The following is a 25,764-nucleotide window of genomic DNA, read 5'->3' on the forward strand; positions in this document are numbered from 1 at the left end:
AATAGTCCACATTCACTCCAATCAGCTGGCTTATTGCTTGTCTTGTCCAATTTCAGTGTTCATTTAATTTACCAGACAACAATACAAATCACAGTAGGGCCTGTAAAGCTTAGGAGAGCGCCCAATGCTTAGGTGGATACAATTTCAGCGTCCATGTATGGTACCAAATCACAATGGGTGCTTTGCAGCAGAAAATCCACTAAGCTTGAGTGCACATTTTTGGTAACAGTTCTGGTGGCTATGAACCATAGCTGTCATAGTCCAGTGTCTGAATCAGCCTGTCTCAGTAGCCGGCTCCATCCTACCTGAACCCTGCTTCCCTTCAGCTCCCACCTCCCTCCTATCCCTCTGAGCCGTGGTAGCCAGTCTTCCACACTGTCACTCTGGCTCCCGATTCCCATCCCCTGTACACCCCACAACGATAGTGCTGCTGAGGACTGTTGGTTGGGGCTGAGTTGTCGACATTGTCATCTGTGTCCTAGTTTGCCTAGCGTCTCCTCTCCTCCTTGTTGAATAGTTAATAGACACTGACTGCAGTGTGGAGAACCTCTGGAGAGACCAAGCTGCCAGAAACACCCAAAATAGCCCCAGAAACGTCAGCGAGGAGACATTTATTTATTTGACTAATTCAACCCCCTAACTACCACACCACCCTTTCATCACATCATTGTGAGGGCGTGCTTTATTAAATAAATTATATCAATGGTTAAACATACATGTTTAACATCAAACAGGAAGTGATGCTCCGATCTAGGTTTAAACTACAGCAGAAATTTGACTCCATTTAGTCATGAGAGATGAGATGAATACATTAACTAACAGCAGGAAGAGAATGTCTCTATTTGCCTACTGATGATATTTAATTTCACAACAACACATCGTTGTTAAGGTTACGTACTAGCTATGCCATAAAGGCAGCTCTATACCATATATCCAGACCATCAATGTGAGCTTGAGGCAATGAGGTTTGGCTCATATACAGTAACCCGGCTCCCATCTACCCCTAGTAAGGGGTTAAGGTTTACAGTGAGAGGAAGCAGTTTGGCGTGACTTTGGGTGGCTTTGCCAGGTAGACAGATAGGTTGAAGAGTCAAGCTGAAGGACTGTGGAGTGCTGAGTGCAGACCTCTGGGTGGCACCAGGTTAAACGCACTGCGCTGTGGTGCGTGCCAAGCTCTGCATGCGAGTATAGGACCAGGTTGGGCTGGGCATGCCCTGGGGATTCACCGACTCACCCATCAGCAATTTACCTCCTGTGGAAGGGACAGAGGATGGCAGGGTCTTATGCTTGCTAAACATTTTTTGTGTGTGTGTGTGTGTAAGAAGGAATCACAGCTTTGAGTTATCTACCAACACCTCCCTAAGCTCAGAGCTGTGTGCTCACTATAACTTATGACACAACCATGCTAGGAAAAACCAGCCTTATTTGCTGGAAACATAATAATCATTATCAATATCATCACCATCATCACCCTCATCCCATTAGTTAAGCTTCCTCTCCGGCTTTGACATATGGGACTGGGAGCATGACGTGACAAGCAGCTCCTCAGTGCCTCAGTCCAAGCTGTGCCCATGATGCCTGTCTCAACTGGGAACTGACTGAACTGAACTAAATGAACACCATGGAATCGTTATCTCTGCAGTTCCTGCAGTAACTGTGCCCACTCACATTTTAACTGGCCATATTACCGCCTGAGTCTCAGTGAAACACTATGTAATAGACTGAGTGGACCATGGCTGCTGTTGTTGTTCCTCTTTCTCCAATCTCCTACTCCTAATCAGTGGCATCTCTGGAAATGGCTGTGCTGTGCTGCTTGGTGGCCCAACATGAGAATCTGTTTTAGTTTGTGCTTGTGTTTATGTTTGTGTATTTTATGCCTTTGCCTGAGTGCAGTGTTTAATGATGAACGGCAAGTTGGCGTGTTCAGTGAGAGTCTGACATAATGTTGTGACAGATGTCTCAATGTATCACCATGATGCTCCTGAATGACTGTCGGCACGACATAGTCGGGGAGAGTGACCAGCAACCACTGGCGTTCACCACAGACAGACCCAGCCACTGAGGTCAGGGGCCAACGCAATCTCTTAATCTCTGACCCAGACCCAGATATATGTGTGAAAAATTGGTAGATATAGCATTTTGGATATAAGCTCTTAAAATAAATGTTAAAAGAAAGATAAATAGGTACAGTTTGACATGTTTTACTGTATCTCATGTGAAGTTTCTGTTGCATAAGCATGAGCTGTTGCATAAGCATGAGCTTGGTATATGTGGTTCTAAAAGTGTGTATATAAACTCAGCAAAAAAAGAAACGTCCTCTCACTGTCAACTGCATTTATTTTCAGCAAACTTAACATGTGTAAATAGTTGTATGAACATAACAAGATTCAACAACTGAGACATAAACTGAACAAGTTCCACAGACATTTGACTAACAGAAATAGAATAATGTGTCCATAAACAAAGGGGGGTCAAAATCAAAAGTAACAGTCAGTATCTGGTGTGGCCACCAGCTGCAGATTTTCCAGTTCTTGCTGTGAGATGTTACCCCACTCTTCCACCAAGGCACCTGCAAGTTCCCGGACATTTCTGTGGGGAATGGCCCTAGCCCTCACCCTCCGATCCAACAGGTCCCAAATGTGCTTAATGGGATTGAGATCCGGGCCCTTCGCTGGCCATGGCAGAACACTGATATTCCTGTCTCGCAGGAAATCACGCACAGACCGAGCAGTATGGCTGGTGGCATTGTCATGCTGGAGGGTCAAGTCAGGATGAGCCTGCAGGAAGGGTGCCACATGAGGGAGGAGGATGTCTTCCCTGTAACGCACAGCGTTGAGATTGCCTGCAATGACAACAAGCTCAGTCCGATGATGCTGTTACACACCGCCCCAAACCATGACGGACCCTCCACCTCCAAATCGATCCCGCTCCAGAGTATAGGCCTCGGTGATAAATCAAATGCGACCATCACCCCTATTGAGACAAAACCGCGACCTGTCAGAGAAGGGCACTTTTTGCCAGTCCTGTCTGGTCCAGCAGCGGTGGGTTTGTGCCCATAGGCGACATCGTTGCCGGTGATGTCTGGTGAAGACCTGCCTTACAACAGGCCTACAAGCCCTCAGTCCAGCCTCTCTCAGCCTATTGCAGACAGTCTGAGCAGTGATGGAGGGATTGTGCATTCTTGGTGTAGCTCGGGCAGCTGTTGTTGCCATCATGTACCTGTCCCTCAGGTGTGCTGTTCGGATGTACCGATCCTGTGCAGGTGTTGTTACACGTGGTCTGCCACTGCCAGGACGATCAGCTGTCCGTCCTGTCTCCCTGTAGCACTGTTTTAGGTGTCTCACAGTACGGACATTGAAATGTATTGCCCTGGCCACATCTGCAGTCCTCATGCCTCCTTGCAGCATGCCTAAGGCACATTCACGCAGATGAGCAGGGAACCTGGGCATCTTTCTTTTGGTGTTTTTCAGAGTCAGTAGAAAGCCTCTTTAGTGTCCTAAGTTTTCATAACTGTGACCTTAATTGCCTACCGTCTGTAAGCTGTTAGTGTCTTAACGACTGTTCCACAGGTGCATGTTCATTAATTGTTTATGGTTCAGCATGGGAAACAGTGTTTAAACTCTTTACAATGAAGATCTGTGAAGTTATTTGGGTTATCTTTGAAAGACAGTGTCCTGAAAAAGGAACGTTTTGTGTGTGTGTGTGAAAAATTGGTGATTATAGCATTTTGGAAATAAACTCTTCAAATAAATGTGGGTTCCTTCGTGTGTGTGTAAAATATTACTGTTGTCATATTTTGAATTCGTAGCTTTTAGATGTGTATGAAAATGTGTGTTCTTTTTTGCTAAGCGCTGTAGCAGGGGGTGGCAGGTAGCCTCACGGTTAGAGTGTTGGTACAGTAACCGAAAGGTTGCTGGTTTGAATACCCAAGGTGGAAGAAAATATGTTGATGTGCTTTTGAGCAAATCACTTAACCCTAATTTCCTCCAGAGGTGCTGTACTACTAAGGCAGACCCTGTAAAATAACATATTTCACTGCACCTATCCAGTGTATGTGACAATAAAACATGTTTTTTTCTGTGTGTGCAAAGAAAACGTGATTAATTGTCTCTCTAAAATGAAACCAAGTTTTTAAATAAATACATGTCTGTCGTTGAACAACCCCAGGCCATGATTAGAAAAAGCACCAATCTTTTTCATAATTTCTTTAAACAATTAAAGCTCATTTACCAACATTTCTGAAATTTGAGTGTGCAAAGGTTAGGTTGTGTAAAAGCTTTGTTAATCTGTCTCTCATTGCTGTGTTCCTATGTTTTTCACCACAGCACCATTCATTCATTACTCTGATGGAAGATCATCCGGTCATTACTCTTTGTGTGTCCTAGGCTCTCTTGTGTCAGGAACACATCTATCAGTAAAGATGAAATGAGGTGGAGACAAGGTCATCCTTCATGTTCGGTCTGTGGGTTAATGAAATTAAAGCCCAGTAGAGGAGAGCAGAGGAGAGGAGAGCAGATAGGCGAGGAAAGGAGTGGAGGAGAGGCTCAGATGTATTGGGACGAGGTGTGATGGAACCAAGGCATGCCAGCGTGTAACAGACACACACTGGCGCACACACATACCCACGCACACGTTCACACGCAACTAAATATAAAGATTTGTACATACCCTCACACATCTGAGTTTCAGGTTTTATTTAGGTCTGGCATCAGTTGGACTCACAAAGCACACAAACTCACACACCCACACATGCGCACACACACACCCACTCTCTTGCTCACTCGCGGGCCACACCAAACAAGTATTCCAACATTTGGAGCCATCTGTTTTGGCATCTCTCAGTGGCCAACCTAATGTAGTGTTTTCCATGGCTGCTGTGTAAGCTGTGCTGTCCATGGGCCCAACCAGGCTGAACTATGCTGAGCTGAAGCAGGACACACTGTAGTGCAGACCTCCTGGACTGAAGCCTGCCAGGAGACAGTACACATTACCCCCATCTCTAGTTTGGGATATTAGTTACACAATCAGAAATTAAGTGGAGGGTACACTCATATAAACACACTTAGCTCTACATCTGTGGTTACAATCTACCTCTCATATGCAGACTCTCTCCTATCAGTAACATACACTGCATTCTACACTGAGTATACCAAACATTAGGAACACCCCCCCCCCTTTTGCCCTCAGAACAGCCTCAATTCGTCCGGGCATGGACTCTATAGGGTGTCGAAAGCGTTCCACAGGGATGCTGGCCCATGTTGACTCCAATGATTCCCACATTTTGTGTCAAGATGGCTGGATGTCCTTTGGGTGGTGGACCATTCTTGATACACACGGGAAACTGTTGAGTGTGGAAAAACATAGCAGTGTTGCAGTTCTTTACACAAACCAGTGCACCTGGCACATACTACCATAATCCATCCAAAGGCACTTAAAACCTTTGTCTTGCCCATTCACCCTCTGAATGGCACACATACACAATCCATTTCTCAATTGTATCAAGGCTTAAAAATCCTTCTTAAACCTGTCTCCCCACCTTTATCTATACCAGTGGTCGTCAACCTTTTCTGATTCAAGATCACTTTCGTGGTCAAAAGCAAGCCGGCATCTACCACTCAGATTTATTTTTAAACATGGCTTAAATGTTTTTAACCTAATAAAAACAGTTCTGTAGGAATGAGGTTTGTGCAGTATGCCCATTACATGCCTGGCCTGCCAATATTGTTCTTCTCAGACCATATTATATTTCAAAACTCGAGCTTTGATAACAAAATAGATCAGTTGGTGTAGCACTTGCGAGGCACTGCTGAGCATAAATTGAAATACAACAGTTTTCAGCTGTGCTAACATAATTGCAAAAGGGTTTTCTAATGATCAATTAGCCGTTTAAATGATAATCTTGGATTAGCTAACACAATGTGCCATTGGAACACAGGAGTGATGGTTGCTGATAATTCTCTGTACGTCTATGTAGATATTCAATAAAAAATCTGCTGTTTCCAGCTACAAAAGTCATTTCCAACATTACACTATTTCTGAGCAATTTGATGTTATTTTAATAGACAAAAAAAAAAACGTTTTTCTTTCAAAAACATGGGGATTTTCAGGAAGTGGAAGAGAGTTAGAGAGCATTTGTGTGAGTGTGTATGTGCGTGCGTGTGTGGATGCTGAGGTCTTCCAGAGACAGGGTTGCAGGTGCATGACAAATCTGCTGGTCTCTCCTCCATGCCAAACTGGCAGTGCACATTGTGTCCTCATTCATTCATTCATTCAGACATACATATTAATTCGAGCCTTCTTTCATGAGACAAAATGCTAATAACTCTGTTTGTGCAGATCATGTCAATGTCTCCATGTATTGTGGTGGGACTCTTGCCAGTCACAAATTATGGGTATTTGTGGTATTTTTTTAATCTTGGCTATAAAATGCAAAAACTGTTTTTTTTGCATTAGTTTCACCCAAAAAGACAAGTAAGGCAGTTCACATCTCCCCAAACCCTGAAGCATCGACATCATTCACCAAATATTCATGATCCACTGCTTTATCTCCTCTTTTATGGAAGATGCTTTCTGCTTACATGGCAAGTTCAGTTTGTATCCAGATGCTACTCTATTGGTGGACTAATGATGCCAACCCACAGAGTTACAACAGCAAAAGGGCCTAACGGACCACGTTGTCATGCTAATCTAGATCCTCTAATGTTGCTCCTCTGCATGCTTGAGAGAGAGAGAGAGATAGGCAGAGGGCGTGTGAGGATGTTATTGTTGTGCCCGCTCAATCCTCTACAGTATTCTAGTAAAGTGGCTCAGATAGGGACTGTGCTCCATGTGTAACCCTATTAATTAACAGACTGTTACAGCTTCATCACTTCATCTGACACTCAGCACAGACAACGAACCACACTTTGTTGCGCCTAATGAAATGTTCAGTGTGGAAAGCCGCCACACCACACTGAGCATGTGACCCATAATTCTGTATAATATAGAATACATCATGTTTTGAATGGCTTGTTGATGATGTTGCTGGCAGGACTTTGGCAATAGCTGCTAAACTTGCATGAGCGAGTGCGGGAACGATAAGCATCAAGGAGCCAAGCAGAAGTGAGAGTAGAGAGGGAACGTGAGAATCAGGCAGCCGTGACAAACGTCTCATTTGGAATTCACTCATGGTTTCTAAAGCCTCATGCAAATGTATAATTTTTGGGGGCACATTTTATTAGGCGCTGTAAAACAAAGATAGAGCTGAAAGAGGGCGAGATAAAAGACACATTGGAGAGAAAAAAAAGAGCAAAGATGAGTAATGTGGAATATGTGCCAGTGTGTTCAGAGTAATCTTCCTGAACGTTATGACCAGCCTGCTTATGTAAGCTCTAACCATATCCAGGCAGAGAGAAGGATCACAGGGAGAGGGAGGAGGAGGAAGAGAAGTGAGAGAGGGAGGAGTGTGTAGAGACTGGGGGTGCGTTCACAGAGCTGATGCGACCCTAAATCAGGGATTTTCCTCAAACTGATGAAGACTAGGAGAAACCATCCTTCATGTTGATGGTTTTCATCACAGCTGTTCCCTTTCACATCTGTTGGCTGTTGCTTGCGTGTCATTAAAGAGAAAACAACCATTAAACAATTACAGGGTCCCTAATGACAACGATCAACAACACAAAGATTAGAGCAGATTAGATAGCGATTACTGTTTCTTCATTAACCTCTGCAACCACTCTATATGCTGAGCTTCTCTACTGTATCACAGCAGCACCAGTGGAAAAGCAATAAAGGTATCCTCTCCTTTCCAGTTGGGAAATACCAACTCATAATGTAAACTTTTGAGCTTGTGTGTGTGTGTGTTGTTTCACTGTAGTTGCCTGTATTACAGTATCTTGCATGGCAGTCTTTGAAGGTGTTGTCCTATAGGATGTCTTGTCCGTTGTGTTGTTTGTATACCTGTTCAGTGGATCCCTATGTTCTTACCTAGTGTTGCCTACGGTACTCCTTGACAGTGTTTCCCTACATAGAGGATAGACTGCCATGTGTAGTGTATTGTGTGGCACTGCGCTGGAGTGCTGGTCTGGGCTGTAGAAGTTCATTTCATGGCTCTAATGTGGCCTGATATGGAGGAGTGTTATATTCCTTTGAACTTGGATTAGCTTCCCATCCCTCCTCTGCTCTCTCTCTCTCTCTCTCTCTTTCTTTCTTTCTTTCTTTCTTTCTCTCCCTCTCTGGGTCCGGAGCCATGGCCCCTGTCTGCTCAGGCATTGTTTGTTGAGAGCTGCAGGGTGCAGGGAGAGAGGAAGAGAGAAGAAGAAGGTGGGGGAGAGGAAAAAAAGGTAGAGATGGAGTAAGGGGGAGAGAAATGAGATGGAGAGAGTAAGGGAGGGTGTTAGTAACCTCTGGTGAACCCCAGTATCAACCTCACCCCATGTGACAGAGTATAACACAGACAGATGAGACCTAACAAGGATGCCATCCCATCACCTCAGTGAATCCTTGGGAGTTTTTCCACACTAACAGTGAGACAGCCGAAGTGAGTAAGACATTTAAACGTGTTAACCCTCGCAAGGCTGCAGGCCCAGACGGCATCCCCAGCCGCGCCCTCAGAGCATGCGCAGACCAGCTGGCCGGTGTGTTTACGGACATAATCAAATCAAATCAAATCAAATTTTATTTGTCACATACACATGGTTAGCAGATGTTAATGTGAGTGTAGCGAAATGCTTGTGCTTTTAGTTCCGACAATGCAGTAATAACGAACAAGTAATCTAACAATTCCAAAAAACTACTATCTTATACACAGTGTAAGGGGATAAAGAATATGTACATAAGGATATATGAATGAGTGATGGTACAGAGCAGCATAGGCAAGATACAGTAGATGATATCGAGTACAGTATATACATATGAGATGAGTATGTAAACCAAGTGGCATAGTTAAAGTGGCTAGTGATACATGTATTACATAAGGATGCAGTCGATGATATAGAGTACAGTATCTACGTATGCATATGAGATGAATAATGTAGGGTAAGTAACATTATATAAGGTAGCATTGTTTAAAGTGGCTAGTGATATATTTACATCATTTCCCATCAATTCCCATTATTAAAGTGGCTGGAGTAGAGTCAGTGTCATTGACAGTGTGTTGGCAGTAGCCACTCAATGTTAGTGGTGGCTGTTTAACAGTCTGATGGCCTTGAGATAGAAGCTGTTTTTCAGTCTCTCGGTCCCAGCTTTGATGCACCTGTACTGACCTCGCCTTCTGGATGACAGCGGGGTGAACAGGCAGTGGCTCGGGTGGTTGATGTCCTTGATGATCTTTATGGCCTTCCTGTAGCATCGGGTGGTGTAGGTGTCCTGGAGGGCAGGTAGTTTGCCCCCGGTGATGCGTTGTGCAGACCTCACTACCCTCTGGAGAGCCTTACGGTTGAGGGCGGTGCAGTTGCCATACCAGGCGGTGATACAGCCCGCCAGGATGCTCTCGATTGTGCATCTGTAGAAGTTTGTGAGTGCTTTTGGTGACAAGCCGAATTTCTTCAGCCTCCTGAGGTTGAAGAGGCGCTGCTGCGCCTTCCTCACGATGCTGTCTGTGTGAGTGGACCAATTCAGTTTGTCTGTGATGTGTATGCCGAGGAACTTAAAACTTGCTACCCTCTCCACTACTGTTCCATCGATGTGGATGGGGGGTGTTCCCTCTGCTGTTTCCTGAAGTCCACAATCATCTCCTTAGTTTTGTTGACGTTGAGTGTGAGGTTATTTTCCTGACACCACACTCCGAGGGCCCTCACCTCCTCCCTGTAGGCCGTCTCGTCGTTGTTGGTAATCAAGCCTACCACTGTTGTGTCGTCCGCAAACTTGATGATTGAGTTGGGCGTGCATGGCCACGCAGTCGTGGGTGAACAGGGAGTACAGGAGAGGGCTCAGAACGCACCCTTGTGGGGCCCCAGTGTTGAGGATCAGCGGGGAGGAGATGTTGTTGCCTACCCTCACCACCTGGGGGCGGCCCGTCAGGAAGTCCAGAACCCAGTTGCACAGGGCGGGGTCGAGACCCAGGGTCTCGAGCTTGATGACGAGCTTGGAGGGTACTATGGTGTTGAATGCCGAGCTGTAGTCGATGAACAGCATTCTCACATAGGTATTCCTCTTGTCCAGATGGGTTAGGGCAGTGTGCAGTGTGGTTGAGATTGCATCGTCTGTGGACCTATTTGGGCGGTAAGCAAATTGGAGTGGGTCTAGGGTGTCATGTAGGGTGGAGGTGATATGGTCCTTGACTTGTCTCTCAAATCCCTATACCAGTCTGCTGTTCCCACATGCTTCAAGAGGGCCACCATTGTTCCTGTTCCCAAGAAAGCTAAGGTAACTGAGCTAAACGACTACCGCCCCGTAGCACTCACATCCGTCATCATGAAGTGCTTTGAGAGACTAGTCAAGGACCATATCACCTCCACCCTACCTGACACCCTTGACCCACTCCAATTTGCTGAGATGATTGTGGACTTCAGGAAACAGCAGAGGGAACACCCCCATCCACATCGATGGAACAGTAGTGGAGAGGGTAGCAAGTTTTAAGTTCCTCGGCATACACATCACAGACAAACTGAATTGGTCCACTCACACAGACAGCATCGTGAGGAAGGCGCAGCAGCGCCTCTTCAACCTCAGGAGGCTGAAGAAATTGGCTTGTCACCAAAAGCACTCACAAACTTCTACAGATGCACAATCGAGAGCATCATGGCGGGCTGTATCACCGCCTGGTATGGCAACTGCACCGCCCTCAACCGTAAGGCTCTCCAGAGGGTAGTGAGGTCTGCACAACGCATCACCGGGGGCAAACTACCTGCCCTCCAGGACACCTACACCACCCGATGCTACAGGAAGGCCATAAAGATCATCAAGGACATCAACCACCCGAGCCACTGCCTGTTCACCCCGCTGTCATCCAGAAGGCGAGGTCAGTACAGGTGCATCAAAGCTGGGACCGAGAGACTGAAAAACAGCTTCTATCTCAAGGCCATCAGACTGTTAAACAGCCACCACTAACATTGAGTGGCTACTGCCAACACACTGTCAATGACACTGACTCTACTCCAGCCACTTTAATCATGGGAATTGATGGGAAATGATGTAAATATATCACTAGCCACTTTAAACAATGCTACCTTATATAATGTTACTTATCCTACATTGTTCATCTCATATGCATACGTTGATACTGTACTCTATATCATCGACTGCATCCTTATGTAATACATGTATCACTAGCCACTTTAACTATGCCACTTGGTTTACATACTTATCTCATATGTATATACTGTACTCGATATCATCTACTGTATCTTGCCTATGCTGCTCTGTACCATCACTCATTCATATATCCTTATGTACATATTCTTTATCCCCTTACACTGTGTATAAGACAGTAGTTTTTTTGGAATTGTTAGTTAGATTACTTGCTCGTTATTACTGCATTGTCGGAACTAGAAGCACAAGCATTTCGCTACACTCGCATTAACATCTGCTAACCATGTGTATGTGACAAATAAAATTTGATTTGATTTGATTTGAGATGGCAAAGCTTTGAAATGAGTTCCCCTTCCTTCCTCTTCTATAAGAGAACTGAGGAAACTGAGGACACTACCATTTTTTTGTTGTTATGATTTCCCTCCTCAGCCGCCTACCTGGCATCAAAGCTCATCTGCTGTGTTTAAATTCATTGAAAGCACTGTATTAATAACTCAGGTAGGGATGTGATGTGCAGGATGGGGAGTGTGGGCTTCCTCCACGGAGCAGAAGTCTCAGCAGAAGCTCACACCTGTACGCATGTATGTACACAAACGGCCCGAGACCTTCTGGCTACTGGTCTACCTCTAAGTTTTTCCCCATATGTAAAGTATTGAATATTGGAATATTGATCCCTCGCTATCTCTTCCTTTGCAGAGACAAGGATCTGGAGCCATGAGTGGAAACAGCAAACCTGCTGGACAAGGTGTGTACAGGATTTATACAGGAAAAATATGACAAAATACACAACATACATCACATAGGCCTGCTGTAACTAACTAATATCCTGCTTTTAAAAATCATCTTGTGAAATTCCGAAAACGCCATCCATGTTGGTTCATGTGACCACATTGCTTGAGAGTCATAGAACACATTGAGTGAGAGTCATAGAACATATTGCTTGAGAGTCATAGAACACATTGAGTGAGAGTCATAGAACACATTGAGTGAGAGTCATAGAACACATTGAGTGAGAGTCATAGAACACATTGAGTGAGAGTCATAGAACACATTGAGTGAGAGTCATAGAACACATTGAGTGAGAGTCATAGAACACATTGAGTGAGAGTCATAGAACACATTGAGTGAGAGTCATAGAACACATTGAGTGAGAGTCCACAGTCTGCAGTTCTACTCATGGAGAGCAGAATGTCCAAAAACAGCAAAAACAGAGAATCAGAGATGTCTCATAACTCAACAGATAATTTGTCTTTACTAACTCTGTGTTTTTTTATGAAAGAAAATATGCCATTATAGAAATAAAGACAATCTACCTTGGGTACATTCATGCCTGAAATTCACAGAAAGACCTACTTTCCAAGCTGGGGCATGGTATTGCTGTCATGATAATGACATTCAAATCCTCAGAGTTAGAGACGTCAAACTTAGGCTTGCAATACTTTGGAGGATCCTTTGATATCTATAAATGACATTAAGTGTAGAATTCAGTCATTCAGGTAAAGTGAATGTGACTACAGGATAAATTTAATTAAAAGTCCTACTTCAAATAGATTCTTGATCAAATAATTGATGATTCCCCAAGATTATTCCCTGACTTTGGTATTTGATAGTCATATTGCACACTAGAAGGTGAAACCTCCTACTTCCTGTAGTCTATATGTATCGACAGAGCCAATAATGGATCCTATTAAGTTTTTAAACAATACACAATATAATCAATTGATGTAACATATACTATGTCCTCCCCCCCCCCATCCCTGGAATCTCATCCTAAGACACAATGAAGCCGGCAGGTTAATGATAGCCAATCACTTTTAAAAGGGTTCATTTGGCCATTCTGCACATTAAATTGATCCTTCCTTCAGCATAACAGGGTGGCCGTGAGCCTCCTCTCCACCCTTCTGGAGCCACTGAAGACAGTATAAAGAGTAAGACCTGGTGTTCATATGGATTTTAGTCTCAACTGGTTGGACGATGAGTTGCATTGTTATACAGTTTAATCCAAAGGTAAAAGCCACACAAATACCATACTTCTGTCAATTGAATTTGATTGGTTTTATTGCCTAAGTTTAAGTTGATAGAATACATGTACCAAAGGGACCTATAATAATGTAAAGACTGACAATGGCATCCCATGCCTGCTATAGTAACATGAGTGAATGATCTATTACCACAATCTCACATTCAGTCCTATAGTTTTTTTAAGGCTGACTTTATTCAGTATTATATTGACTATGTTTTATTCTAGACAAATTTGGTGAACTTTATACTTGGTAGTGGGGATTACATGTAGTTTGGATTCCAGCTATTGTAATACACCTCCATATGCTACTGAGTGCTCTCACCTAGATGTTCTGAGACTATCAATCATTGTCCCAGTGTCCCTGAGCAGCATACATCAGACAGTCACCAGCTCCAACATGACCTTTTACCATCTCCCCCAGAAATGAAGACATCATCAATTTGGGAGAATTTAGATATTCACACATGCACCTCCTCAAGTCTCAATTCATGGTTTAGGAGGACTGTGACCTTGTTGTGAAGTGTGCAATATGTATCAGAGGAGAGGGGGGGGGGCACTCAGTCTGTTAACGAAGAACACAAGATATGTACATGAGAAACATCCCTTTCCTCCAGAAACTATATTTAAAAAACAACGCACCCACACTGGCAATAGCCACTGACTTCAATCAATTTAGATGGGTTAGGCCCACAGGGAAATGGGATGTCCCCACACTGTTCCATTACACAAGGAAAGATAGCATGGAGAGTAATTGTATGGGCTCTGCAATCATGAAATGTACATTCCTCTCCATTGAAAACATTTTGTCTTCAAAGGATGCCATGGTCGTGAAGAAAATCCATCTAAACCTAAACGTATGTTGTTCATTTAGCTGTATGTGTGCACATTTTATATGTTAGTACACTCTTAGAAGAAAGGGTTCTGAAAGGGTTCTTCGGTTGTCCCCATAGGGGTACCCTTTTTGGTTCCAGGTAAAATCCTCTGTGGAAAGGGTTCCACATGGAACCCCAAAAGGTTCTACCTGGAACCAAAAATGGTACTTCAAAGGGTTCTCCAATGGGGACAGCCGAAGAACCCTTTTAGGTTCTAGATAGCACCTTTTCTTTCTAAGAGTGTACATTCACAACTATCTACAATGTAAAATGCATATGGCATTTGTGACATCTTGTAAAGGAATGGATCTTTCAGTATTCAAACCACATAGTAGATGCATGTGAATGGAGACTGACGTATACTATCGCATCCCAATTCTGTTGGGATGAGACCTAGTAATTGAAACTGCATCACAGAAATTGCACCCAGTATTGCTTTTTTGGTCATTCACAGTCACTTCAAGCATCCAATTCTGTATGTTCACTCCTCATATTTAAGCAATCAACCAAGGCTTAATATTCACAGAATGTTCCCTCTTCGGTATCTAGCATGGGCACTGATCTGAACTCATTTAGTCTTTGCTGGCATTTTGGCTGTGATTATCTATGTATTAGGAAACGTTTAAACTTACATTTGAAAGTAAATAAAACATAAATATATTCTGATGTATTAATGTACATGTCTTTTGTCTTCTAGATTAAAGGGGGAAATGTATGAGTAATGAAAGGGGAGTTAGAAAATGAAATCCTCCTGGATGAAGAGAGGACATGACAGCATGTATATGTATGGGAGATTAGAAAGGCTTGCCTTGCTTCATATTTCACATTTTATCCCCTGATTTAAAGTCTTTGAAGTTGCAAAGCCCCTACCCTCTGTATACGCTCGAAAAAGGCTGCTTCTTTAAACATAATCTATTGAATTGAATTCAAATTAAACACATTTCTAGAATGAAACATTCTATAGCTATTAACAAAGGTTTTTCAGTCAATTCATGAATTGAAAACTGTCCATTTTTTAGGTGACCTTTTCCATTCATGATCGAGGGATGAAATAGAGTGACCCCAACTGTGGTAGAGTCACATACAGTAAGACTCCCCAGTTTTTCTATGCTGTCTCACTCTCTCTTCCAGTCTCTCACTGTCTTTATTGCCTCACTACAGATGACTCTAAGGCTGCTCCTGAGGAGGACTTTGCGGACATCGACATGAAGGCTCCGGAGACGGAGAAGGCTGCTGTGGCCATCCAATCACAGTTCCGGAAGTTCCAGAGCAAGAAGAAGCAGGAAGTAAAGTCCTAGAGTGGGCAGGACAGAGCCGGGCAGCTCTGTCTCCCATAGGCCGGGACTGCACCAGTTGGGGGTTTGGTCTTGCATGTCAATCAAACCACACCATTATGGACTCAACTGGGGGGGAGTTAAGGGAAAGAGGGAAGGCTAGAGGGAGGGGTCAGGGTTCAAGGATCAAGGGGTCACTGATATCTTTGAAATGATTATATGTAACTTATTAATTGATTGCTGTGTCCATAAATGATGGTTAAGTTCTGGATAAATCTTGATCTTTCCTATGATTTTGCTATTTTCGTGTTTTAATGATACTGTAATACTACTACACTCTATATTTTCCAGTTGCTGTAGCAGTCCAAACCCTTAGTAGTCCTCTCATGTCTCTCTCATGTCGTGTACACTGCAATATACCCATTTGAACAATAAAACGCTGCTTGATAAGTAGGTTTCCTCGTAAAGCAATTAAGAAACTGGAACCAGGGTTCTATCACCCTCAGGCGGAACAAGTAGCCAAATGTATTGTGAAGATTGATCGTCAGATTCTGCATTCTTTTCAACTGTGGCATCATAAATCTAAAGATTTTTTTCCCTAGTATGTCTGTTATTAAGGGTGTTTCCCTCTCGTTGTGGGGAGTGTTTCCAGACATTCCAGCTTGTCTTGTTTGATCCCTCCCAGTTATCGCAGCGCCCAGTGGCTGATGCATTTAGAATTTAATCAATGGCTACAATTTGCTTTCCAATGTCTCCGGTGTCTCAACTTGCCAACTAAATCTAGGGCTTGTTCCGTTATTTATATGAGAATTGTGGATTTCCTTCCTTCCCTTCAACGTCAATGGAAAGTGTTTTTATTTTGTTTGTATGACTTTGTTTCAACATTAATTGTTTTTTAATGGGTGTTTCTATTGAATCCCCATTGTTTCCTTTTGTTGTTCAAACCCAAATGAGTGGAATATACTGTACAATACCATCAATCTTCAGTAGAGACACATTCAAAGAATACTTAATAAATATCCAAGAGGTAAACATTGAGTCAGAAGTTATTTTGTTAACATTGTGTTTGTTTATGGTCCCCACTAGCCCATGTGCCTGTCATCGATGTCTGTTTTCTTTCTTTATTTAACAAATCATTTTGACAGTGCCGAGCATAAAATCAATAAATCATTTTGACAGTGCCGAGCATAAAATCAATAAATCATTTTGACAGTGCCGAGCATAAAATCAATAAATCATTTTGACAGTGCCGAACATAAAATCAATAAATCATTTTGACAGTGCCATAAAATCAATAAATCAACATAAAATCAATAAATCATTTTGACAGTGCCGAGCATAAAATCAATAAATCATTTTGACAGTGCCGAGCATAAAATCAATAAATCATTTTGACAGTGCCGAACATAAAATCAATAAATCATTTTGACAGTGCCGAACATAAAATCAATAAATCATTTTGACAGTGCCGAGCATAAAATCAATAAATCATTTTGACAGTGCCGAGCATAAAATCAATAAATCATTTTGACAGTGCCGAGCATAAAATCAATAAATCATTTTGACAGTGCCGAGCATAAAATCAATAAATCATTTTGACAGTGCCGAGCATAAAATCAATAAATCATTTTGACAGTGCCGAGCATAAAATCAATAAATCATTTTGACAGTGCCAGCATAAAATCAATAAATCATTTTGACAGTGCCGAGCATAAAATCAATAAATCATTTTGACAGTGCCGAGCATAAAATCAATAAATCATTTTGACAGTGCCGAGCATAAAATCAATAAATCATTTTGACAGTGCCGAGCATAAAATCAATAAATCAAACACCAGTGCCGAGCATAAAATCAATAAATCATTTTGACAGTGCCGAGCATAAAATCAATAAATCATTTTGACAGTGCCGAGCATAAAATCAATAAATCATTTTGACAGTGCTGAGCATAAAATCAATAAATCATTTTGACAGTGCCGAGCATAAAATCAATAAATCACTTTGACAGTGCCGAGCATAAAATCAATAAATCATTTTGACAGTGCCGAGCATAAAATCAATAAATCATTTTGACAGTGCCGAGCATAAAATCAATAAATCATTTTGACAGTGCCGAGCATAAAATCAATAAATCATTTTGACAGTGCCGAGCATAAAATCAATAAATCATTTTGACAGTGCCGAACATAAAATCAATAAATCATTTTGACAGTGCCGAACATAAAATCAATAAATCATTTTGACAGTGCCGAGCATAAAATCAATAAATCATTTTGACAGTGCCGAGCATAAAATCAATAAATCAAACACCAGTGCCGAGCATAAAATCAATAAATCATTTTGACAGTGCCGAGCATAAAATCAATAAATCATTTTGACAGTGCCGAGCATAAAATCAATAAATCATTTTGACAGTGCCGAGCATAAAATCAATAAATCAAACACCAGTGCCGAGCATAAAATCAATAAATCAAACACCAGTGCCGAGCATAAAATCAATAAATCAAACACCAGTGCCGAACATGGAAAACCCAGCTGAACTCTGGAAACAACATGCCAGCATGATTCAAACTAGTCATGAAGCAGCAGCGATCCCCACCGACAAAATGCACATCCAGGTCTGAGCAGATTGTGCCGCCCATGCCGTCAATGTCCGTGTTAGCCCTGCAAATGGCCCTGCCCGCTTCCACCTGAAAAAAAATCTAATTTCCTCCATGACTATTCCTTCACAATATTACTGCAACGCAACACACCCAGGAGCTGGATTCAATCCGTATTGCAGAAGCATCGGGGGAATTCCACGTTACAGCTCGAAATTCAAAGACAATGTTCCATGACACGGATTGAATCCAGCCCCCACCCTGTACACAGCCCCATTAAACCATTCCACTCCACACCAAACACCAAATCAACACAAGGGCCCAAAATTATTTTCTTAGGGCTAGATTCTGTCAGATCTGCTCTAGCCAACAACCGCATTAGAGCTGTCAAATCCACAAGCGGCTCTCGGCATTCTACCTAAAGCGGACATTGCCATTGGCTGCACGGAGACGCATTAAAAGAAATCCCTTACGGCCTTGTTTACAAGCTTGAACACTTGAATGTGAGATGTTATCTATACCTCAGTTAGGCTGATAGAAATTATCATTATTTTGTTGAATGATTTTCAATTTGAGGTTGATTATTTCTATATAGCATACACTCTCTCTTTCTGAACGTCTATCGTGAGTGAGGTGGGTGTGGCTTCATGACAACGATCACAGAAGCAGCTGTTCACCGATTTGAAAGCTCCAACACAGTAACACCTCTGACACCGCCAACTCAGACCCGCTGGTTAACGCTTAATCCGATTGAATCTAGGCCTTACTTTGACAATACTAAATCCATTTTATTTGTAAAATGTCATAACTCATATTTATCAATTTGATCACTAGGGAGGTTGAACAGGCTCTGAAAGCTAATACTGCTGATATCTTGGAGCTACAATATAATAAACTCCGGAATGTGTCTTAAGCACTTGAAACTATCTTTACTGATTTTCCGTGTACCCCGTGAAGTTATCTTTTTTTAGATGGCAATCCTTGAAAATGCGGTGTTGAAAGATTATAATCAGCACTATGGATTGTCTTAGGAGTAATGTAATGAAGAACCCATAAAAGGCAACATTGTAGTTCATGCATGAGTAGTAGTACATTCCTATTGAGTAGTAGGACAAATGACCTGAGATCATTGGATCATCAGGGGACCTTATGCAAAGCTATGTGGGGACACTGTGCTTTGTAGCTGGCTGTTTGGATATCTTTCTTTTGTTTTTTGTTTACCTAAACTGGATTGAGACCTGAAATAAGTGTCAACATTCAGGGAAAAGTGGAGAATTGTATTCTAAATGTAGGACGTCCAAATAGGGTTTTCAATATAAACAGGCATGATATTTCTTTTTTATTAAAAAGCTTATCCATGCTCTAATATTAGACACAGAACAGCTAAATAAGCTGGTTAGATAAACATGTTCAAAATGCAAAAGAAAATACATATTCTTCTCTTGCCTATTGCTTTGAGTTGTGTGTTTGCAATATCAACAGTCCCAGTAGCATCTTATCATTTTAATTAATTTAAAATCCTCATCACATGTCCACCTACGCCTTGCTTTGGCTTCATTTAGAAACCTTTAGCCAGCTCAAGCAGAACGTACAACCAAAGACACTGGTAACCTTTCATCTGTGGTGGGACTGTTAGCTAGCAAGCTACTAACCAGCATGCCCACAAAAACACACTGTGTTGTGAATGGATGCCATAGTGTAAATTATACTTTGCACTATTTGCAGAAGAATGAAGACATTCGACAGTGGTTGCTGCTTTTCATTTTGGGTGGATAGGCTGCACCGAAAATTACTATTATGTCACACGTGTGCGTGCAACTGGGGAGAACATTCGATGGGTCTTTCCAGGATGCTAATCCTGAAGACAAATGCTGTACCATTACGGACAGTGGTCAGTGGATCTTGCAAGCACTGACCTAAATGTAAGTATCATGAGTCTGACAAGGGAGCCAACATGATAGTTCGTTGGTGATGTGGACACCAAGGAACTTGAAACACTTGACCCGCTCCACTACAGGCCTATCGATGTTACTGGGGGCCTGTTCGGCCCTCCTTTTCCTGTAGTCCACGATCAGCTCCTTTGTCTTGCTCACATTGAGGGAGAGGTTGTTGTCCTGGCACCACACTGCCAGGGTTCTGACCTCCTCCCTATAGGCTGTCTCTTTGTTGTCGGTGATCAGGCCTACCACTGTTGTGTCGTCAGCAAACTTAATGATGGTGTTGGAGTTGTGTTTGGCCACGCAGTCGTGGGTGAACAGGGAGTACAGGAGGGGACTAAGTACACACCCCTGAGGGGTCCCAGTGTTGATGATCAGCGTGTCAGACGTGATGTTGCCTAATCTTACCACCTGGGGGTGGCCCGTCAGGAAGTCCAGGATCCAGTTGCAGAGGGAGATGTTTAGTTCCAGGGTGCTTAGCTTAGTGATGAGCTTCGTGGACACTATGGTGTCCACGAATGAGCTATGAGCTGTAGTCAATGAACAGCATTCTCACATAGATGTTCCTTTTGTCCAGGTGGGAAAGGGCAGTGTGGAGTGCTATTGAGATGACGTCATCTGTGGCTCTGTTGGGGCAATATGCGAATTGGAGTGGGTCTAGGGTATTTGGGATGATGCTGTTGGTCTGAGCCATGACCAGCCTTTCAAAGCACTTCATGGCTACCAACGTGAGTGCTATGGGTGGTAATCATTTAGGCAGGTTACCTTCGCTTCATTGGGCACAGGGACTATGGTGGTTTGCTTGAAACATGTAGGTATTACTGACTCAGTCAGGGAGAGGTTGAAAATGTCAGTGAAGACACTTGCCAGTTGGTCCACGCATGCTTTGAATACATGTCCTGGTAATCCACCTGGCCCCGCGGCTTTGTGAATGTTGACCTGTTTAAAGATCTTGCTCACATCGGCTACCGAGAGCGTTATCACCGAATCATCCAGAACAGCTGGTGCTCTTTTTCATGCTTCAGTTTTATTTGCCTCGAAGTGAGCATAAAAAGCCTTTAGCTCGTCTGGTAGGCTCGCGTCGCTGGGCAGCTCGTGTCTGGGTTTCCCTTTGTAGTCCATAATAGTTTTCAAGCCCTGCCACATCCGACGAGTGTCAGAGCCTGTGTAGTAGTACTCCCCAGTTTTTAAGCCTGTATTTAATCCTGTATCCTGTATCCTCCAATCTTAATCCTGTATTGACGCTTTGCTTGTTTGATGGTTCGTCTGAGGGCATAGCGGGATTTCTTTTAAATCAATGTTATTAATTTCAAATCTGCATCAATTGAGCATTTCAGGCACACAACAATTTGAAATACAAACAGTTTTTGGAAACATAAGTAGTTTTTGGAAACATAAGGAACGTATCTTTCATATCAGTGACAAATAATAATAACAAATAAATAAAGGTTAAATTACTACACACCTTTATGGGGTTAGGGATAGTGTTCCCACACTGCCATTTCTCCATGTTGCAGTGCTTGTTTACGGAAGACAAAGGGAAGACATCATTGGCTATCTAGCATGCTCCAAACACCTGTGTGTAAGCGTAACTGAGTAGGAAGTGTAGTTCGTCAACTGGAGGCAGACACAGCTGTTGATCTGTACAATACTGCTACAGTAAGTGTATCTTTTTGAAAGATTCTTTCTCTCTGATATGAAAGATACAGCCAGGTCTTTCAAGATTGACTTCAAAATTTGACGTCTATCCATGTCCTGAGGAAGTCAGGAAATGAAGTCATGGGCATAATCTCATGACTCTGGATCAGAGAATTGAATGGATTCTTGTTTTAGCTCTTACCTTAACCCTATCCCAAACCTTAAGCCCATTCTTAACCATTCGGAATGAGTGCCTAGAATGAGCAACTTCAAAATTTGACATTTGGAGAACGTGGATGAACGTCTAACTGCACTGAGACTGAACTTGTTGGAAAGATAAGGGGAATATCAGCGTCTTTCGGAAAACCATTTGAAAGCGATGATTATTGACTTTTCTAAACTTTAAAGCCTCAGAATTATAGTTCAGAAGGAATAAAATGTTGACAAATGTAACTGCTGAAACCCCTACATATGGAGAAGAAGGGTTATTTCGAGAGCTAGGTGGCCAGGTGCCTATATTGGGTGTGTGCATTAACAATTAACCTTTTGAAGCTAAGCATCATTACACTGCTCTAATTATTATTTTTAATGTCAAATGGCGTCTCACCATTATTTCTCACCTTTATTTTTCATGAGTGTTTATGTCGATCAATATTTTGGCTATGCTGGCCTATTGTAAATGATCAAATACATGTCTGATCAATACATACAATTCAAAACATATTGTTATTTTTTATGCTAATACAGAGGCACCAATAAATTGTCCAGTACATTTATTGTATGCTGTTTTTATGTACATTCCCTTATGTTGAAGCTTCTAAGGTGACTCAGGCCTTACTAATTATTGTGAAGAAGTCTATCAGTGAACTGTATTCTGTAAATTAGTTAGAAAACAATAGAAATACAATTGTGTATTCCTTCAGTTCGTCTGATATTCAACAGTCCATAATCAGCTCAGAATGACACGTGGTCCATTGTTTACCTTGTTACCTGGCAAAGACCACAAGGGTGTTTCAAAGAGCTGTCAGTGAAGGCGAGCTCAACAATATAAGCTCGCCGCCCACTGAACCTGTTATCAGTGGTGTAAAATACTTAAGTAAAAATACTTAAGTACTACTTAAGTCGGTTTTTTGGGGTATCTGTACTTCACTATTTATACTTTTGGCTACTTTTTACGCCATACATTTTCCCTGACACCCAAAAGCACTAGTTACAATTTGAATGCTATCAGTACAGGAAAAAGTTTCAATTCACACACTTATCAAGAGAACGTCCCTGGTCATTCCTACGGCCTCTGATCTGGTGGACTCACTAAACATAAATGCTTCCTTTGTAAATAATGTCTGAGTGTTGGAGTGTGCCCCTGGCTGTCAAAAAAAAGTCATAAAAAAGGAAATTGCGCCACCTGGTTTACTAAATAAAAGGAATTTGATGTATAGAATTTACTTTTACTTTGTACTTTTACTCAAGTATGACAATTGAGTACTTTTTCCACCACTGTACTTGAGTACATTTAAATCTGATACTTTTAGACTTTTAGTCAAGTAGTATTTTATTGGGTTACTTTTACTTGAGTCATTTTATAGTAAGGTATCTTTACTTTTACTCAAGTACGACAATTGAGTGTGTTTTCCACCTCTGCCTGTTATTTCATGCTTCCCAACAGTTAGAGATGGGAGAAAAGGTACAATATATTCAATTCTGAGCATTTTAAGAGCGGAAAACAATTATGCATGATGTTTTGGTCATTCAAAGGCAATTTTTACTTGCAAAATAGGATGACTGTGTAGGACCTTTAAAGTACGTACAGTTGAAGTCAGAAGTTTACATGCACTTAGGTTGGAGTCATTAAAACTTGTTTTTCAACCACTCCACAAATTTCTTGTTAACAAACTATAGTTTTGGCAAGCCAGTTAGGACATCGACTTTGTGCATGAAAAAAGTAATTTTTCCAACAATTGTTTCCAGACAGATTATTTCACTTATAACTCACTGTACAATATTTCCAGTGGGTCAGAAGTTTACATACACTAAGTTGACTGTGCTGTTAAACAGCTTGGAAAATTCCAGAAAATCATGTCATGCCTTTAGAAGCTTCTGATAGGCTAATTGACATAATTTGAGTCAATTGAAGGTGTACCTGTGCATGTATTTCAAGGACTACCTTCAAACGCAGTGCCTCTTTGCTTAACATCATGGGAAAATCAAAAGAAATCAGCCAAGACCTCAGAAAAAAATGGTAGACCTCCACAAGTCTGGTTCATCCTTGGGAGCAATTTCCAAATGCGTGAAGGTACCACGTTCGTTTGTACAAACAATAGTATGCAAGTATAAACACCATTGTACCACGCGGCCATCATACCGCTCAGGAAGGAGACGCGTTCTGTCTCCTGGAGATGAAAGTACCTTGGTGCAAAAAGTGCAAATCAATCCCAGAACAACAGCAAAGGACCTTGTGAAGATGCTGGAGGAAACAGGTACAAAGGTATTTATATCCATAGTAAAACGAGTCCTATATCGACATAACCTGAAAGGCCGCTCAGCAAGGAAGAAACCACTGCTCCAAAACCGCCTATAAAAAAGTCAGACTACAGTTTGCAACTGCACATGGGGACAAAGATTGTACTTTTTGGAGAAATGTCCTCTGGTCTGATGAAACAAAAATATAACTGTTTGGCCATAATGACCATCGTTATGTTTGGAGGAAAAAGGGGGAGACTTGCAAGCCGAAGAACACCAACACAACGTGAAGCACGGGGGTGACAGCATCATGTTGTGAGGGTGCTTTGCTGCAGGATGGACTGGTGCACTTCCCAAAATAGATGTCATCATGAGGAGGAAAATGACGTGGCTATATTGCAGCAACATCTCAAGACATCAGTCAGGAAGTTAAAGCTTGGTCGCAAATTGGTTTTCCAAATGGACAATGACCCCAAGCATACTTCCAAAGTTGTAGTAAAATGGCTTAATGACATGTCATAGCTGAATCAGAATTAGTTAGGTAACATAGATAAATAAGATGTTTTATTTACTTTGATAATATGCTTATGTGAGATACTTGTCATTAGAATGTCTCTTTTTGGACTATACTGTCGGCAGTTGCATTTTCCCTTTCTTCTCTAGGGAAAAGTCCCTTGGGGCCCAGAGAGGGGAGAGGTCAGAATGGAACACTGTCTTCATATGTGAATGTATCTGTTAAACCATGTGATGGGGAGATGTTGTGGAAAATTGCAAGATTATGTTATAGTGCTTGTAAGATTATTTTATTATCTTTGTATTGCTTTAGAATGGTTGTTTTATTCGACAGAATAGAATCTGTCGAATATTGTGTGTGTGTGTTCCACTGAGGATGGGCCTCTATGAGATAGCACTGACAGATGAGATTTACGATGTCTTTAACCAATAAAGCCTAAAGAGCATTCCAGATAGTGAAATAATGTTTTGGTACTATGAAGTACCAGGAATGAGATTAGAATCTCGTTTTAGAGACCAAACTGAACGATAATTTATAGCTAATGCTATCTGGCTATGGGATACTCCTCTCTCAAGTAAAAGGCCCTTTGTGAAGTTTCTGAGATCTGTGGTTCGTCATGTAAGTTGAGAGGGGTGTATCTTGGCTATAGAAGATACTAGAATTATTTTGTTAGCATTTTCAGAATTCATTTATAGACACTGAATTGATCTGAGAGTCAAAGGCCTATGGTGAAGCTCATATAATTAAAGATGAAGTTTAAGTATAACTCTGACTGGTGTGTGGTTTGTAAACTCTCCTCATTTAGTAATGCAGGAAATGACCACGACAGACAACAAAGACAAGGTATTGGAGTGGCCATCACAAAGCCCTGACCTCAAATCCTATAGAACATTTGTGGGCGGAACTGAAAAAGCATGTGTGAACAAGGAAGCCTACAAACCTGACTCAGTTACACCAGCTCTGTCAGGAGGAATGTGCCAAAATTCACCCAACTTATTTTGGGAAACTTGTGGAAGGCTAACCAAAAATAAACAATTTAAAGGCAATGCTAATTGCAAATGCAATTACTAATTGAGTGTATGTAAACTTCTGACCCACTGGGAATGTGATGAAAGGAATAAAAGCTGAAACAAATTCTCTCTGGTATTAATCTGACATTTCACATTCTTAAAATAAAGTGGTGATCCTAACTGACCTAAGACAGGGAATTTTTACTA

At 41.9% G+C, this 25,764-nt stretch overlaps 1 protein-coding gene across 2 annotated transcripts in view; it reads left to right on the plus strand.

The window, feature by feature from the left end:
* The window catches only part of LOC112259119 (calmodulin regulator protein PCP4), a 31,242-nt gene extending 14,812 nt beyond the window's left edge, over positions 1-16,430 (plus strand). The window contains exons 2-4 of one of the 2 annotated variants that reach the window (XM_042326806.1): positions 11,926-11,974; positions 14,068-14,106; positions 15,286-16,430. In XM_042326806.1, the coding sequence (XP_042182740.1) occupies positions 11,926-11,974; positions 14,068-14,106; positions 15,286-15,422 (225 nt within the window). In that variant the 3' untranslated portion in view covers positions 15,423-16,430. The remainder of the gene's footprint in view (positions 1-11,925; positions 11,975-14,067; positions 14,107-15,285) is intronic. The other variant, XM_042326807.1, reaches the window with a different exon arrangement.
* The last annotated feature ends 9,334 nt before the right edge of the window (positions 16,431-25,764 follow it).

Source organism: Oncorhynchus tshawytscha, linkage group LG09 (genome assembly GCF_018296145.1).
Source record: "Oncorhynchus tshawytscha isolate Ot180627B linkage group LG09, Otsh_v2.0, whole genome shotgun sequence".
NCBI lineage: Eukaryota > Metazoa > Chordata > Actinopteri > Salmoniformes > Salmonidae > Oncorhynchus > Oncorhynchus tshawytscha.